The 13591-nt window shown below is 41.8% G+C and overlaps 1 protein-coding gene across 1 annotated transcript in view; it reads right to left on the bottom strand.

The window, feature by feature from the left end:
- Positions 1–13591, bottom strand: part of LOC119401764 (pecanex-like protein 1) — an 83145-nt gene that overhangs the window by 38325 nt on the left and 31229 nt on the right. Inside the window, exons 17-23 of the mRNA XM_037668734.2 lie at positions 13529–13561; positions 6114–6288; positions 4494–4604; positions 3604–3695; positions 2707–2813; positions 1834–1942; positions 1039–1131 (exon numbers count right to left, since the gene is read on the bottom strand). Of these exons, the coding sequence (XP_037524662.2) occupies positions 1039–1131; positions 1834–1942; positions 2707–2813; positions 3604–3695; positions 4494–4604; positions 6114–6288; positions 13529–13561 (720 nt within the window). The remainder of the gene's footprint in view (positions 1–1038; positions 1132–1833; positions 1943–2706; positions 2814–3603; positions 3696–4493; positions 4605–6113; positions 6289–13528; positions 13562–13591) is intronic.

The following is a 13591-nucleotide window of genomic DNA, read 5'->3' as shown; positions in this document are numbered from 1 at the left end:
GTAATGTTACACGAAGTGAGGCTGGCAGCTAACTGTTTTGCATCCAATCTCGCGTAACTATAAAACGCTGGTGTAGGAGAGTACGGCCGCTCCAGGGAGAGATGCTCCCCTAAAGTCACTTCGCGTTGAGAGCGCAGCACGTAGAATACGAGCCGCCCGCTGTGATGGCTTTCGAGATAGTGCGCGCGCCAGTGATCGCCACCGCGCCCTTAGATTCAAAGTTCAAATTTGCTCCCTCCCCCCCGTCGCGTCTCTTAAGGCTCGTTAAAGACGGGCGGGGGATTTCCTGTCTGCTTCGACGGCAGGCCTTCCGAGCGGGCTGATGTTATCGCATGCACCTTCCGAGCGATGGGCCGTCTTGTTTGAACTCTGCTTCGGCCGCGTTCGTCGCCCCCGCTCGCGCACGTTTACGCGCGGTAGAACATATAATGCGCGGGGGGATCTTATCAATTTGGACTTCAGACCGGAAGGACATGACGGCGACAGCAAAAACCCGTCGAGAGTGTCCATATAATTGCTATCGCAATAAAAAGAAGAAGAATCCTTTCTACTACGTGGCCAGACAACTTTGCTCATGTGGCCAGACAAAGCACTGGACGCGCGGGGCAAAACTGGATTTCCGGGAGATTTTCCTATGACCCGTACAACCGGGAGAAACGTTCAAAATCCGGGAGTCTCCCGGGTAATCCGGGAGACTTGGCAGGTATGTATATATCTAAATTCGTTATAAACGTACATTCGCAACACCACATCAATGCAAGACTATTCTTCATTTACTTCATTATAGCCAACAATTCATTATATTGAGGCTTGACTAGCATCACCTAGAACCACCTTTGACTACAATAGATAGCCAACAGATTTGAAGAGCAGCAATGAGCGCTGGCGTTATGCAAGTAAATATGGTAGGTTAGACACGAACCCGCAGCCCATTTCCACTTTGACGTTCCCAATGTCTTGGCATTAAAATTGACTAACTCTTTACAAAGAAAGGCAGAAGCACTGTACACACATCGAGCGACGATGAAGAAAGCTTACCTGAAGTGCCGAGAACATTGTGCTGACGTGCACTGCAAACACGAAGATCGCCACAAAGACGCAGTGTATCGCGTCCGTCCTAAGCCTGGCCCTCTGCAACGATCAAAAAAGTACAGCCTCACGATAATTACTCTGAACTCATGCAGACCAGAGGGCAATAGATGTAACTAGCTATATGCCCAATAATTCAGTTTTTCACTTCCGTTTCTCCAAATGATACGACTAAACATACTCTTCTCAGGCTATTTAGATGTATAAAGGAGTCACAACAGTAATTTGTAGCATGACGTCTTCAGGTCAATGAACCCACACCAAGCGAAACCACCATCTGCACCGTCTGCACTGCTACCATGATTGACACCAAAAAATGTTTAATTTCCTTGGAATTATTTGTTACCATTTACTGCACACCTTGTGTAACTTTCTGTTAAGCCCTGAAAGCAAGTTTAATAAATTAGCAAACAAATCTGTGAAGTTTTAGGTGACTGGTACTTCCTAAGTTTTATACTAAAATAATTTTCGATTTACCTTGATGCTCATCCGAGATTAGAAAAACAGCACAAACAAAAAATTACTTGCAAGCTATTTCCAATACTGCCCACAGATTTCTTTTTTTCGTTTTCTAAATGTCTTAATGTGGGCATGTAAAAGTAATTACTGCTTGAAACAAAAATTAACCATGCACCATGGGTACACATAAAGACATTACTCGTGGTTCACAAGGTGCACAGTGCACACGTTTGAAAAAAATACAGTTCATCACCGTTTTTCAACAAGAACAAAAGGGCTACTCACAAATGTTTTTTCTAGTTTTGCTGGCAGTGGATCGACATATTCGGGAGCACTGTCGGTGGCATTGGCGGTTGGTGCACTCTCCGACCACAGGTGGCGCTTGATGAGGTTCCTGTTGGCAGCAAGACATAAAAGCACAAAATATGTTCAGTTGATCTGACAAAATGCGGTGCGACAAACTAGCATCAGACCACTGGCTTAAGAAATATGCGTAAAAATGTCTATTTGAAGAAAGAATGCAAGGTAACACTTCTTTCATAGTCGATAAATAAGCGTCTAAAAGAAACTTTGATACAGTGGCACAGGCGGCATACTTGGCTATTTCATCGACAACCGAGCAAGTCGAAAACAGCTATGAAATTCTCTGAACAGCTTTACCGTAAAACTCAGAAGTCCTCGCACTTTCCCCAAGAAGTTTTAATGTGACAGCGCTATAGATACCCTCGTACAGCGATTACTTATCAACATAAGCATCACTTCAGATTTGTAATGATCACGTGAAAGTTCTTATAATCTTACAGTCAACCGGTGCTATCTATCCATGACTAGAGCACAACCTACAACTATCGAAAAATTTTAAAAATTTAATAAATTAACATTGCCAAATTAATGAATGAATGCTGTCAAGTTAACAAGAAGAGAAATTGATTGAGGGGACCGTTTTGTAAAAGCAAGAACGGGTTCTCAGTTCACTGAACGTATAAAACTTTTTTTGTGATCCGCAAAAGTTGAAGGCAAGCAAACAAACGCAATAGCAATGGAGTGAAGGCCGCATAAAAGGCCACATACAGAACCGCGACATAAAAGCCTCCAATAAAATCTTTGAAGAACAGGGCTTCACCCATCCAGCAAATGTACTCATCCGTTGAGACTCACCAGAGAATGGTGGGATCACTGGCACTCCTACTGAGCAGATAGCAGGAGGTGACGAGAAAGCCGCAAAACAGGGAGAACATTATGTGCTGTGACGGGTTGTGCCCTTCCTGGAGAAGAGATATCACACAAGGGTGGTTTAGCAACACACTTATGCGGCTGAACACTGAACTCGGCTAGTATCAAATTATTGTCCAAATTAAACAGTACTAACATCCGCACAGAAAGCCCACGAAAGAGCACAGCACCTGTACTATGCACACACAGAAAACATTCACCGCCACTTTCAAGATATTGAATGCCGCATTGCACTGCACCCCATCAAATGCACTTCGAATGGCACTGTGATCACTTCTCGTGCCATTCAAAAATATTCAAGCTAACAAAACTGCAGTTCTGGCCGATAAGATTAAACACTTAACTGAGAGCAGTTAAATATGTGCCATGGAGGAAAAATGAGCATGATGCACATTTCAAAATGCGGATAGCTCTCGCAGCTAGGGTCTTACTTGTGCTTTACGTGAAAACAAATTTGCTTTAGTAAGCTTCTCTGCAACATAGTCGTGTAATGCGACGAGGTACGCTACGTGGAGCTTGTGTCTCTTGCACTGAACGACAGACACGAGGTACTACACTGTCATCCCCTTTCGATTCAATGTGTTGCATAGATTTGGTTGTATTCAGTAAAGTCATAGACATCATACAAGCTCAGATACAAAGCCCTACTTTGGGGCACCAAGACACAGAAATCTGCTTAGAATATTAGTGAATCACACTTCCGGTTTCTTTATACCACACCGTAGAAACACTTGGATGCTTAGGAATTTGATACTTGATAAGTAGATTTACATACTGAAATCTGGAACAATATCATATGTATCAGTCAGTTTACAAGATTACCTTTAGGGCCACGTAGGCCAGTCCAAATAGGCACACCACAAATGCCAGGCTTCGTGATACGCAGTAGATGGCTGACACCAGTCCAGTGGTCGCTGATCATGCAATAAGAAGACACAGGAAAATATAACGCGTCATAAACGTTTATTTTGACCTATTTGCACAAAATGTGTGCCAATTCCTCGGCCCAAGCAGGAAGGGCATAGAAAGACTGACAGAAGACTACTAATACTTAAAGAAGCAAGGATATAAGCAAGAACTTTACATGGGTAAATTACAAAGAAACCAACATTAACACAACTGAATGTCAAAAATAGGCATCTGTAATAATGTCCATTGCTCAAGAAAATTTTCCACTAACAGAAAAGGGATTCCAGCATCTTCAGAAGCTCCACACATTTAAAACCTATTTCAGTTCATTACATCATTTCACCATACAGAGGAAAATACAAACATACTTGCAAGAACTTGCTTTTGCGAAAACTTGTATGAATGAACATTAAGTTGGCAGTGTTAATAATAATTGTTGGGGTTTCACATGCCAAAACGACCATATAATTATGAGGTACACCAAAATGGAGGGCTCCAGAAATTTCGACCACCTGGGGCTCTTTAACATGCACCTAAATCTAAGTAGACGGGCCTCCAGCATTTGGCCACTATCAAAATGCGGCCACCACGGCCGGGATTCAATCCCGTGACCTTAACTTGGTAGTACTGTTCTGCTGGCAGTTCAGAACGTTTCACACAATTAGGAACATTTCGTACAACTATTCCTTGAAAAACTATTGTACACATCAGTCGACTTCTTTTCCCAGTTAAATCATTTTCATTTGCAGTACAAGTCTAAATGCATTCCGTCAAGATTCGGCAGATCAGATGGGCGCACTCACCCGATCCACCAAACAGGTTCATGTCAATCTGTTCCAATAGGTATGTCACAAATGTGTTCACCTGGGGCAGCAACCCCAAGCTGAAGGTCACCGGAAACGCCAGGATGAACGCTGCGAAGTTGAAAGCACATGACAAAAACAATTACAGCAGAAATTGAATTAGTGTCAATTATCAAAGTGAATTAACTGGGGATGCTGCACATTAAAGCATTTTCTAAAAATTCTTGACCAATTTAGATGAAAATCGCTTGGCTTAGGTATATTTGCATGCTGATTTCAGATATGCAATTATCTTTCTAGTATAACACATAGTTTACCTATTATCAAACATTTCATGTGCCTTTCTGGCAGCAAGATTTTTCCTGAACTGAGCACTGTAAATCAGCTTATCAAAATAACCTTTCATAAGAATTTATGAATAAAAAGAGAATGGGTGTTGAAAACCCATTTGAAGAAACATTATGGTATGTTGAACATTTGTGAGTGAGTTGATGTCAAGCTGTAATTTCACTCACCGATGTTGTACATACCATAACATTTGTTCAAATGGGCTTAGAATGTGCATTCTTGCTCCACTGCATACAGTTCTCATTCATGATTATTGTGATATGCTTATTTGTTCTATAAATCTCTCAGTTCAGGAGGAATCTTGTTCCCAAAAGGCACATGAACTGTTTAATATTTTGAATACTAGACATTGTGCCAGAAAAATATATGTATAATGAAATCAGCACACAAATGTACATAAACTCAGTAACTTTCATCAAAATCAATCAAAAATTTAAAAATAAGTTTTAACTCTTGAGACGCTAAGTACACAATTGTGTACACCACTGTTTTTTGTTTAAATACCGCATAGCGTGAATTCGAACAGGACAAAGAAGGAACACGAATGCACAGGACTAGCACTACTCGCAACTAAGGTTTATTTTAAAAAGTTCCCTTACAATATGCACAGCTGCGTTAGAACGTGCCGGCGCACTGCACGTTACAGTCACACAACAATCATCATGATTGGAAGATCAAGACAAATACAGATCATAACCACCGTTTTTGCTATTTGTATTTCTTTTGCTATTTGTATTGACTAGGGGCTAAGAAAGAGCAAGATACATTGAGCTTTGGATGAAATGAAGCTCCTGCATAATAAATGTGTCTTCGTTTAACTTCATTTTGCTGTGTACTGTTGCATATGGTCACTTTGCTGAAGGTACTACGATGTTCGACGAGTTGTTCAACGAATCGCTTCCCACGAGCGATGTCAAAAGTAAAATTTTTCTTTGCTCGAAATGGACACAACCGAAAACGAATTTTCACTCTATTTCTAGCTTGAGATTTCAATTCATTAATGCAAAAACAGAGCATGAATGAATGACTTTAGAATAAATATATTTTAATTGCTATTTAATTAAGATTGACTACTATGACACATATCATGAGATTATTTTTGCTGCAATAGAATATTGAGTGCCTTGAAATAACATTTTATCGATTTGATGCATTTACAGACAGTTCTTCATAGGTGGCGTCTGAAAGAGTTAAAGCGAAGCATCCCCCATTAAGGATACCCATTAAAATAATGACGATAGGCAATGAACATGATGAACACATCTCACCCACCTATGAGGAAGCTCCGCGCCCATGCCACAGCTGCATTGGTGACGAGACGCACCCCATACAGGGTGACCTGCGGGTACTCGATGTTGGAGTCGAGGAGGAACTGCACAAGCATGAGCATCGAGCAGCACAGGCAGAAGTACACGGGACGGCTGTACAGGACCACCCGGTTGTATCCCTACGACGTAAACGATGAGATACATTAAGCACGGTCACATCCAGTTACGGTAAGAACACTTGGTTAATACAGTTAAAGCTTGATATAGCAAAGTTGGTGAAATTGGCAATTTACCTTGTTATATTGAAATTTCGCTTCATCGAAAATCAACCTTCTATGTAAAGTATAGTTCCTCAAGTGTTTCTTTTTGCATGGCACGGTCATGTTGCTACTCTCCCATGTCCCTACTCGCAATGTTCCTAATCGCTCACGTTCCTACTCGCTGATGCTCCTGCTCATTCATGTCTCTACTCGCTCATGTTCCTACTAGTGCATGCTTCTACTCACTCATGTTTCTACTTGCTCATGTTTCTGCTCGCTCACGTTCCTGCTCACACATGCTTCTACTCGCTCATTTTCTTACTTATGTTTATACTTATTCATGTTTCGATGTTTCTACTTGCTTGTGTTCCCACTTGCTTGTGTTCCTACTTGCTCATGTTTCTGCTCGCTCATGCTTCTACTCGTTCATTTTCTTACTCATGTTCCTACTCGCTCACGTTTATACTTATTCATGTTTCTATGTTTCTACTCGCTCGTGTTCCCACTTGCTTGTGTTCCTACTTGCTCATGTTTCTGCTCACTCATGCTTCTACTCACTCATTTTCTTATTCATGTTCCTACTCGCTCATGTTTATACTTATTCATGTTTCTATGTTTCTACTCGCTCGTGTTCCCACTTGCTTGTGTTCCTGCTTGCTCATGTTTCTGCTCGCTCATGCTTCTACTCGCTCATTTTCTTACTCATGTTCGTACTCGCTCATGCTTATACTTATTCATGTTTCTATGTTTCTACTCGCTCGTGTTCCCACTTGCTTGTGTTCCTACTTGTTCATGTTTCTGCTCGCTCATGCTTCTACTTGCTCATTTTCTTACTCATGTTCCTACTCGCTCATGCGTATACTTATTCATGTTTCTATGTTTCTACTCGCTCGTGTTCCCACTTGCTTGTGTTCCTACTTGCTCATGTTTCTGCTCACTCATGCTTCTACTCACTCATTTTCTTATTCATGTTCCTACTCACTCATGTTTATACTTATTCATGTTTCGATGTTTCTACTCGCTCGTGTTCCCACTTGCTTGTGTTCCTACTTGCTCATGTTTCTGCTCCCTCATGCTTCTATTCACTCATTTTCTTATTCATTTTCCTACCCGCTCATGTTTATATTCATGTTTTTATGTTTCTACTCGCTCGTGTTCCCACTTGCTTGTGTTCCTACTTGTTCATGTTTCTGCTCGCTCATGCTTCTACTCGCTCATTTTCTTACTCATGTTCCTACTTGCTCATGTTTATACTTATTCATGTTTCTATGTTTCTACTCGCTCGTGTTCCCCCTTGCTTGTGTTCCTACTTGTTCATGTTTCTGCTCGCTCATGCTTCTACTCGCTCATTTTCTTACTCATGTTCCTACTTGCTCATGTTTATACTTATTCATGTTTCTATGTTTCTACTCGCTCGTGTTCCCACTTGCTTGTGTTCCTACTTGCTCATGTTTCTGCTCCCTCATGCTTCTACTCACTCATTTTCTTATTCATGTCCCTACTCGCTCATGTTTATATTCATGTTTTTATGTTTCTACTCGCTCGTGTTCCCACTTGCTTGTGTTCCTACTTGCTCATGTTTCTGCTCACTCATGCTTCTACTCACTCATTTTCTTATTCATGTTCCTACTCGCTCATGTTTATACTTATTCATGTTTCTATGTTTCTACTCGCTCGTGTTCCCACTTGCTTGTGTTCCTACTTGCTCATGTTTCTGCTCGCTCATGCTTCTACTCGCTCATTTTCTTACTCATGTTCGTACTCGCTCATGCTTATACTTATTCATGTTTCTATGTTTCTACTCGCTCGTGTTCCCACTTGCTTGTGTTCCTACTTGTTCATGTTTCTGCTCGCTCATGCTTCTACTCGCTCATTTTCTTACTCATGTTCCTACTCGCTCACGCTTATACTTATTCATGTTTCTATGTTTCTACTCGCTCGTGTTCCCACTTGCTTGTGTTCCTACTTGCTCATGTTTCTGCTCACTCATGCTTCTACTCACTCATTTTCTTATTCATGTTCCTACTCGCTCATGTTTATACTTATTCATGTTTCTATGTTTCTACTCGCTCGTGTTCCCACTTGCTTGTGTTCCTACTTGCTCATGTTTCTGCTCCCTCATGCTTCTACTCACTCATTTTCTTATTCATGTTCCTACTCGCTCATGTTTATATTCATGTTTTTATGTTTCTACTCGCTCGTGTTCCCACTTGCTTGTGTTCCTACTTGTTCATGTTTCTGCTCGCTCATGCTTCTACTCGCTCATTTTCTTACTCATGTTCCTACTTGCTCATGTTAATACTTATTCATGTTTCTATGTTTCTACTCGCTCGTGTTCCCACTTGCTTGTGTTCCTACTTGCTCATGTTTCTGCTCACTCATGCTTCTACTCACTCATTTTCTTATTCATGTTCCTACTCGCTCATGTTTATACTTATTCATGTTTCGATGTTTCTACTCGCTCGTGTTCCCACTTGCTTGTGTTCCTACTTGCTCATGTTTCCGCTCGCTCATGCTTCTACTCGCTCATTTTCTTACTCATGTTCCTACTCGCTCATGCTTATACTTATTCATGTTTCTATGTTTCTACTCGCTCGTGTTCCCGCTTGCTTGTGTTCCTACTTGCTCATGTTTCGGCTCGCTCATGCTTCTACTCGCTCATTTTCTTACTCATGTTCCTACTCGCTCATGCTTATACTTATTCATGTTTCTATGTTTCTACTCGCTCGTGTTCCCGCTTGCTTGTGTTCCTACTTGCTCATGTTTCTGCTCGCTCATGCTTCTACTCGCTCATTTTCTTACTCATGTTCCTACTCGCTCACGTTTATACTTATTCATGTTTCTATGTTTCTACTCGCTCGTGTTCCCACTTGCTTGTGTTCCTACTTGCTCATGTTTCTGCCCGCTCATGCTTCTACTCGCTCATTTTCTTACTCATGTTCCTACTCGCTCATGCTTATACTTATTCATGTTTCTATGTTTCTACTCGCTCGTGTTCCCACTTGCTAGTGTTCCTACTTGCTCATGTTTCTGCTCGCTCATGCTTCTACTCGCTCATTTTCTTATTCATGTTCCTACTCGCTCATGTTTATACTTATTCATGTTTCTATGTTTCTACTCGCTCATGTTCTCACTTGCTTGTGTTCCTACTTGCTCATGTTTCTGCTCGCTCATGCTTCTACTCGCTCATTTTCTTACTCATGTTCCTACTCGCTCATGTTTATACTTATTCATGTTTCTATGTTTCTACTCGCTCGTGTTCCCACTTGCTTGTGTTCCTACTTGTTCATGTTTCTGCTCGCTCATGCTTCTACTCGCTCATTTTCTTACTCATGTTCCTACTTGCTCATGTTTATACTTATTCATGTTTCTATGTTTCTACTCGCTCGTGTTCCCACTTGCTTGTGTTCCTACTTGCTCATGTTTCTGCTCACTCATGCTTCTACTCACTCATTTTCTTATTCATGTTCCTACTCGCTCACGTTTATACTTATTCATGTTTCGATGTTTCTACTCGCTCGTGTTCCCACTTGCTTGTGTTCCTACTTGCTCATGTTTCTGCTCGCTCATGCTTCTACTCGCTCATTTTCTTACTCATGTTCCTATCGCTCACGTTTATACTTATTCATGTTTCTATGTTTCTACTCGCTCGTGTTCCCACTTGCTTGTGTTCCTACTTGCTCATGTTTCTGCTCGCTCATGCTTCTACTCGCTCATTTTCTTACTCATGTTCCTACTCGCTCACGCTTATACTTATTCATGTTTCTATGTTTCTACTCGCTCGTGTTCCCGCTTGCTTGTGTTCCTACTTGCTCATGTTTCTGCTCGCTCATGCTTCTACTCGCTCATTTTCTTACTCATGTTCCTACTCGCTCACGTTTATACTTATTCATGTTTCTATGTTTCTACTCGCTCGTGTTCCCACTTGCTTGTGTTCCTACTTGCTCATGTTTCTGCCCGCTCATGCTTCTACTCGCTCATTTTCTTACTCATGTTGCTACTCGCTCATGCTTATACTTATTCATGTTTCTATGTTTCTACTCGCTCGTGTTCCCACTTGCTAGTGTTCCTACTTGCTCATGTTTCTGCTCGCTCATGCTTCTACTCGCTCATTTTCTTATTCATGTTCCTACTCGCTCATGTTTATACTTATTCATGTTTCTATGTTTCTACTCGCTCATGTTCCCACTTGCTTGTGTTCCTACTTGCTCATGTTTCTGCTCGCTCATGCTTCTACTCGCTCATTTTCTTACTCATGTTCCTACTCGCTCATGTTTATACTTATTCATGTTTCTATGTTTCTACTCGCTCGTGTTCCCACTTGCTTGTGTTCCTACTCGCTCATGTTTCTGCTCGCTCATGCTTCTACTCGCTCATTTTCTTACTCATGTTCCTACTCGCTCATGTTTATACTTATTCATGTTTCTATGTTTCTACTCGCTCGTGTTCCCACTTGCTTGTGTTCCTACTTGTTCATGTTTCTGCTCGCTCATGCTTCTACTCGCTCATTTTCTTACTCATGTTCCTACTCGCTCATGTTTATACTTATTCATGTTTCTATGTTTCTACTCGCTCGTGTTCCCACTTGCTTGTGTTCCTACTTGCTCATGTTTCTGCTCGCTCATGCTTCTACTCGCTCATTTTCTTATTCATGTTCCTATCGCTCACGTTTATACTTATTCATGTTTCGATGTTTCTACTCGCTCGTGTTCCCACTTGCTTGTGTTCCTACTTGCTCATGTTTCTGCTCGCTCATGCTTCTACTCGCTCATTTTCTTACTCATGTTCCTACTCGCTCATGCTTATACTTATTCATGTATCTATGTTTCTACTCGCTCGTGTTCCCGCTTGCTTGTGTTCCTACTTGCTCATGTTTCTGCTCGCTCATGCTTCTACTCGCTCATTTTCTTACTCATGTTCCTACTCGCTCACGTTTATACTTATTCATGTTTCTATGTTTCTACTCGCTCGTGTTCCCACTTGCTTGTGTTCCTACTTGCTCATGTTTCTGCTCACTCATGCTTCTACTCACTCATTTTCTTATTCATGTTCCTACTCGCTCATGTTTATACTTATTCATGTTTCGATGTTTCTACTCGCTCGTGTTCCCACTTGCTTGTGTTCCTACTTGCTCATGTTTCTGCTCGCTCATGCTTCTACTCGCTCATTTTCTTACTCATGTTCCTATCGCTCACGTTTATACTTATTCATGTTTCGATGTTTCTACTCGCTCGTGTTCCCACTTGCTTGTGTTCCTACTTGCTCATGTTTCTGCTCGCTCATGCTTCTACTCGCTCATTTTCTTACTCATGTTCCTACTCGCTCATGCTTATACTTATTCATGTTTCTATGTTTCTACTCGCTCGTGTTCCCACTTGCTTGTGTTCCTACTTGCTCATGTTTCTGCTCGCTCATGCTTCTACTCGCTCATTTTCTTACTCATGTTCCTACTCGCTCACGTTTATACTTATTCATGTTTCTATGTTTCTACTCGCTCGTGTTCCCACTTGCTTGTGTTCCTACTTGCTCATGTTTCTGCCCGCTCATGCTTCTACTCGCTCATTTTCTTACTCATGTTCCTACTCGCTCACGTTTATACTTATTCATGTTTCTATGTTTCTACTCGCTCGTGTTCCCACTTGCTTGTGTTCCTACTTGCTCATGTTTCTGCTCGCTCATGCTTCTACTCGCTCATTTTCTTACTCATGTTCCTACTCGCTCATGTTTATACTTATTCATGTTTCTATGTTTCTACTCGCTCGTGTTCCCACTTGCTTGTGTTCCTACTTGCTCATGTTTCTGCCCGCTCATGCTTCTACTCGCTCATTTTCTTACTCATGTTCCTACTCGCTCATGCTTATACTTATTCATGTTTCTATGTTTCTACTCGCTCGTGTTCCCACTTGCTTGTGTTCCTACTTGCTCATGTTTCTGCTCGCTCATGCTTCTACTCGCTCATTTTCTTATTCATGTTCCTACTCGCTCATGTTTATACTTATTCATGTTTCTATGTTTCTACTCGCTCATGTTCCCACTTGCTTGTGTTCCTACTTGCTCATGTTTCTGCTCGCTCATGCTTCTACTCGCTCATTTTCTTACTCATGTTCCTACTCGCTCATGTTTATACTTATTCATGTTCCTATGTTTCTACTCGCTCGTGTTCCCACTTGCTCGTGTTCCTACTTGCTAATGTTCCTGCTCTCTCAAGCTTCCACTCAATCATGTTTCCACTTGCTCTCAGTCGCGATCAGCAACACTTACACTCACTCCCTTCTGTTGACACTCACCGGCACTCCCTCACATCCACTCATATGCACCGACAGTCACTAAATTTCATACATTCACGTCATTCAAAATCACCAATACTAACTGTATATGTGGAGTGGGATAATTTAATAATTCTTCGTCAACATTCTTCCGCTATACACTTTGTCAGAGTGGAGGTCAATGCCAGCCACACCTGAACAGCTAATGAAAAGAGGCACAGAATTGAGCGCAAAAAAAAAACGCTACCTTATACTCACATTCTGACTGCATTAATAATATCTGGGGTTTAACGTCCCAAAACCACGATATGATTATGAGAGACGCCGTAGTGGAGGGCTCCGGAAATTCCGACCACCTGGGGTTCTTTAACGTGCACCTAAATCTAAGTACACGGGCCTCAAACATTTTCGCCTCCATCGAAAACGCAGCCGCCGCGGCCGGGATTTGATCCCGCAACCTTCGGGTCAGCAGTCGAGTGCCATAACCACTAGACCACCGTAGCGGGGCATTCTGACTGCATTGATTAGCGATAAAGTTAGGTATGACTGCCTCATTCACTTAAATTGATTAGAGTGCTACGTATGCTCATTTTCGCCACGCTCAATTGCAGTAGTCATGGTGATCACGCGAATGGAGCTAGCCAATACTTTAATGACGCCCCGACGTGTCCACCTCATGGGCACCAAGACGGTTTTGCAGACACAAGTTTTAGAGTAAGAAGTTATGTAGGTTGCACTGACACTTGCCGGTATTTTTCTTCAAGCTCAGAGAGCACAGGCCTTCAATTAAGGCAAGAAAAAAAAGGAGGACTAGTTGAAAATGACATGTCAATACTTTTTTAACAGGCTTTTAGTATGCAGTTATCTGAAGAGTAAAGTTTAGATAAACTCACATGCGTTGGTGAGGCAGCATCTGGCTGAACACTCTGGAAGGACAAGAGATGCTAATTATGGAC

This window comes from Rhipicephalus sanguineus, chromosome 8 (assembly GCF_013339695.2).
Source record: "Rhipicephalus sanguineus isolate Rsan-2018 chromosome 8, BIME_Rsan_1.4, whole genome shotgun sequence".
In the NCBI taxonomy this organism is placed as follows: domain Eukaryota; kingdom Metazoa; phylum Arthropoda; class Arachnida; order Ixodida; family Ixodidae; genus Rhipicephalus; species Rhipicephalus sanguineus.
Note: the sequence above shows the minus strand (reverse complement) of the source record. Positions and strands in the feature narration are given on the sequence as shown.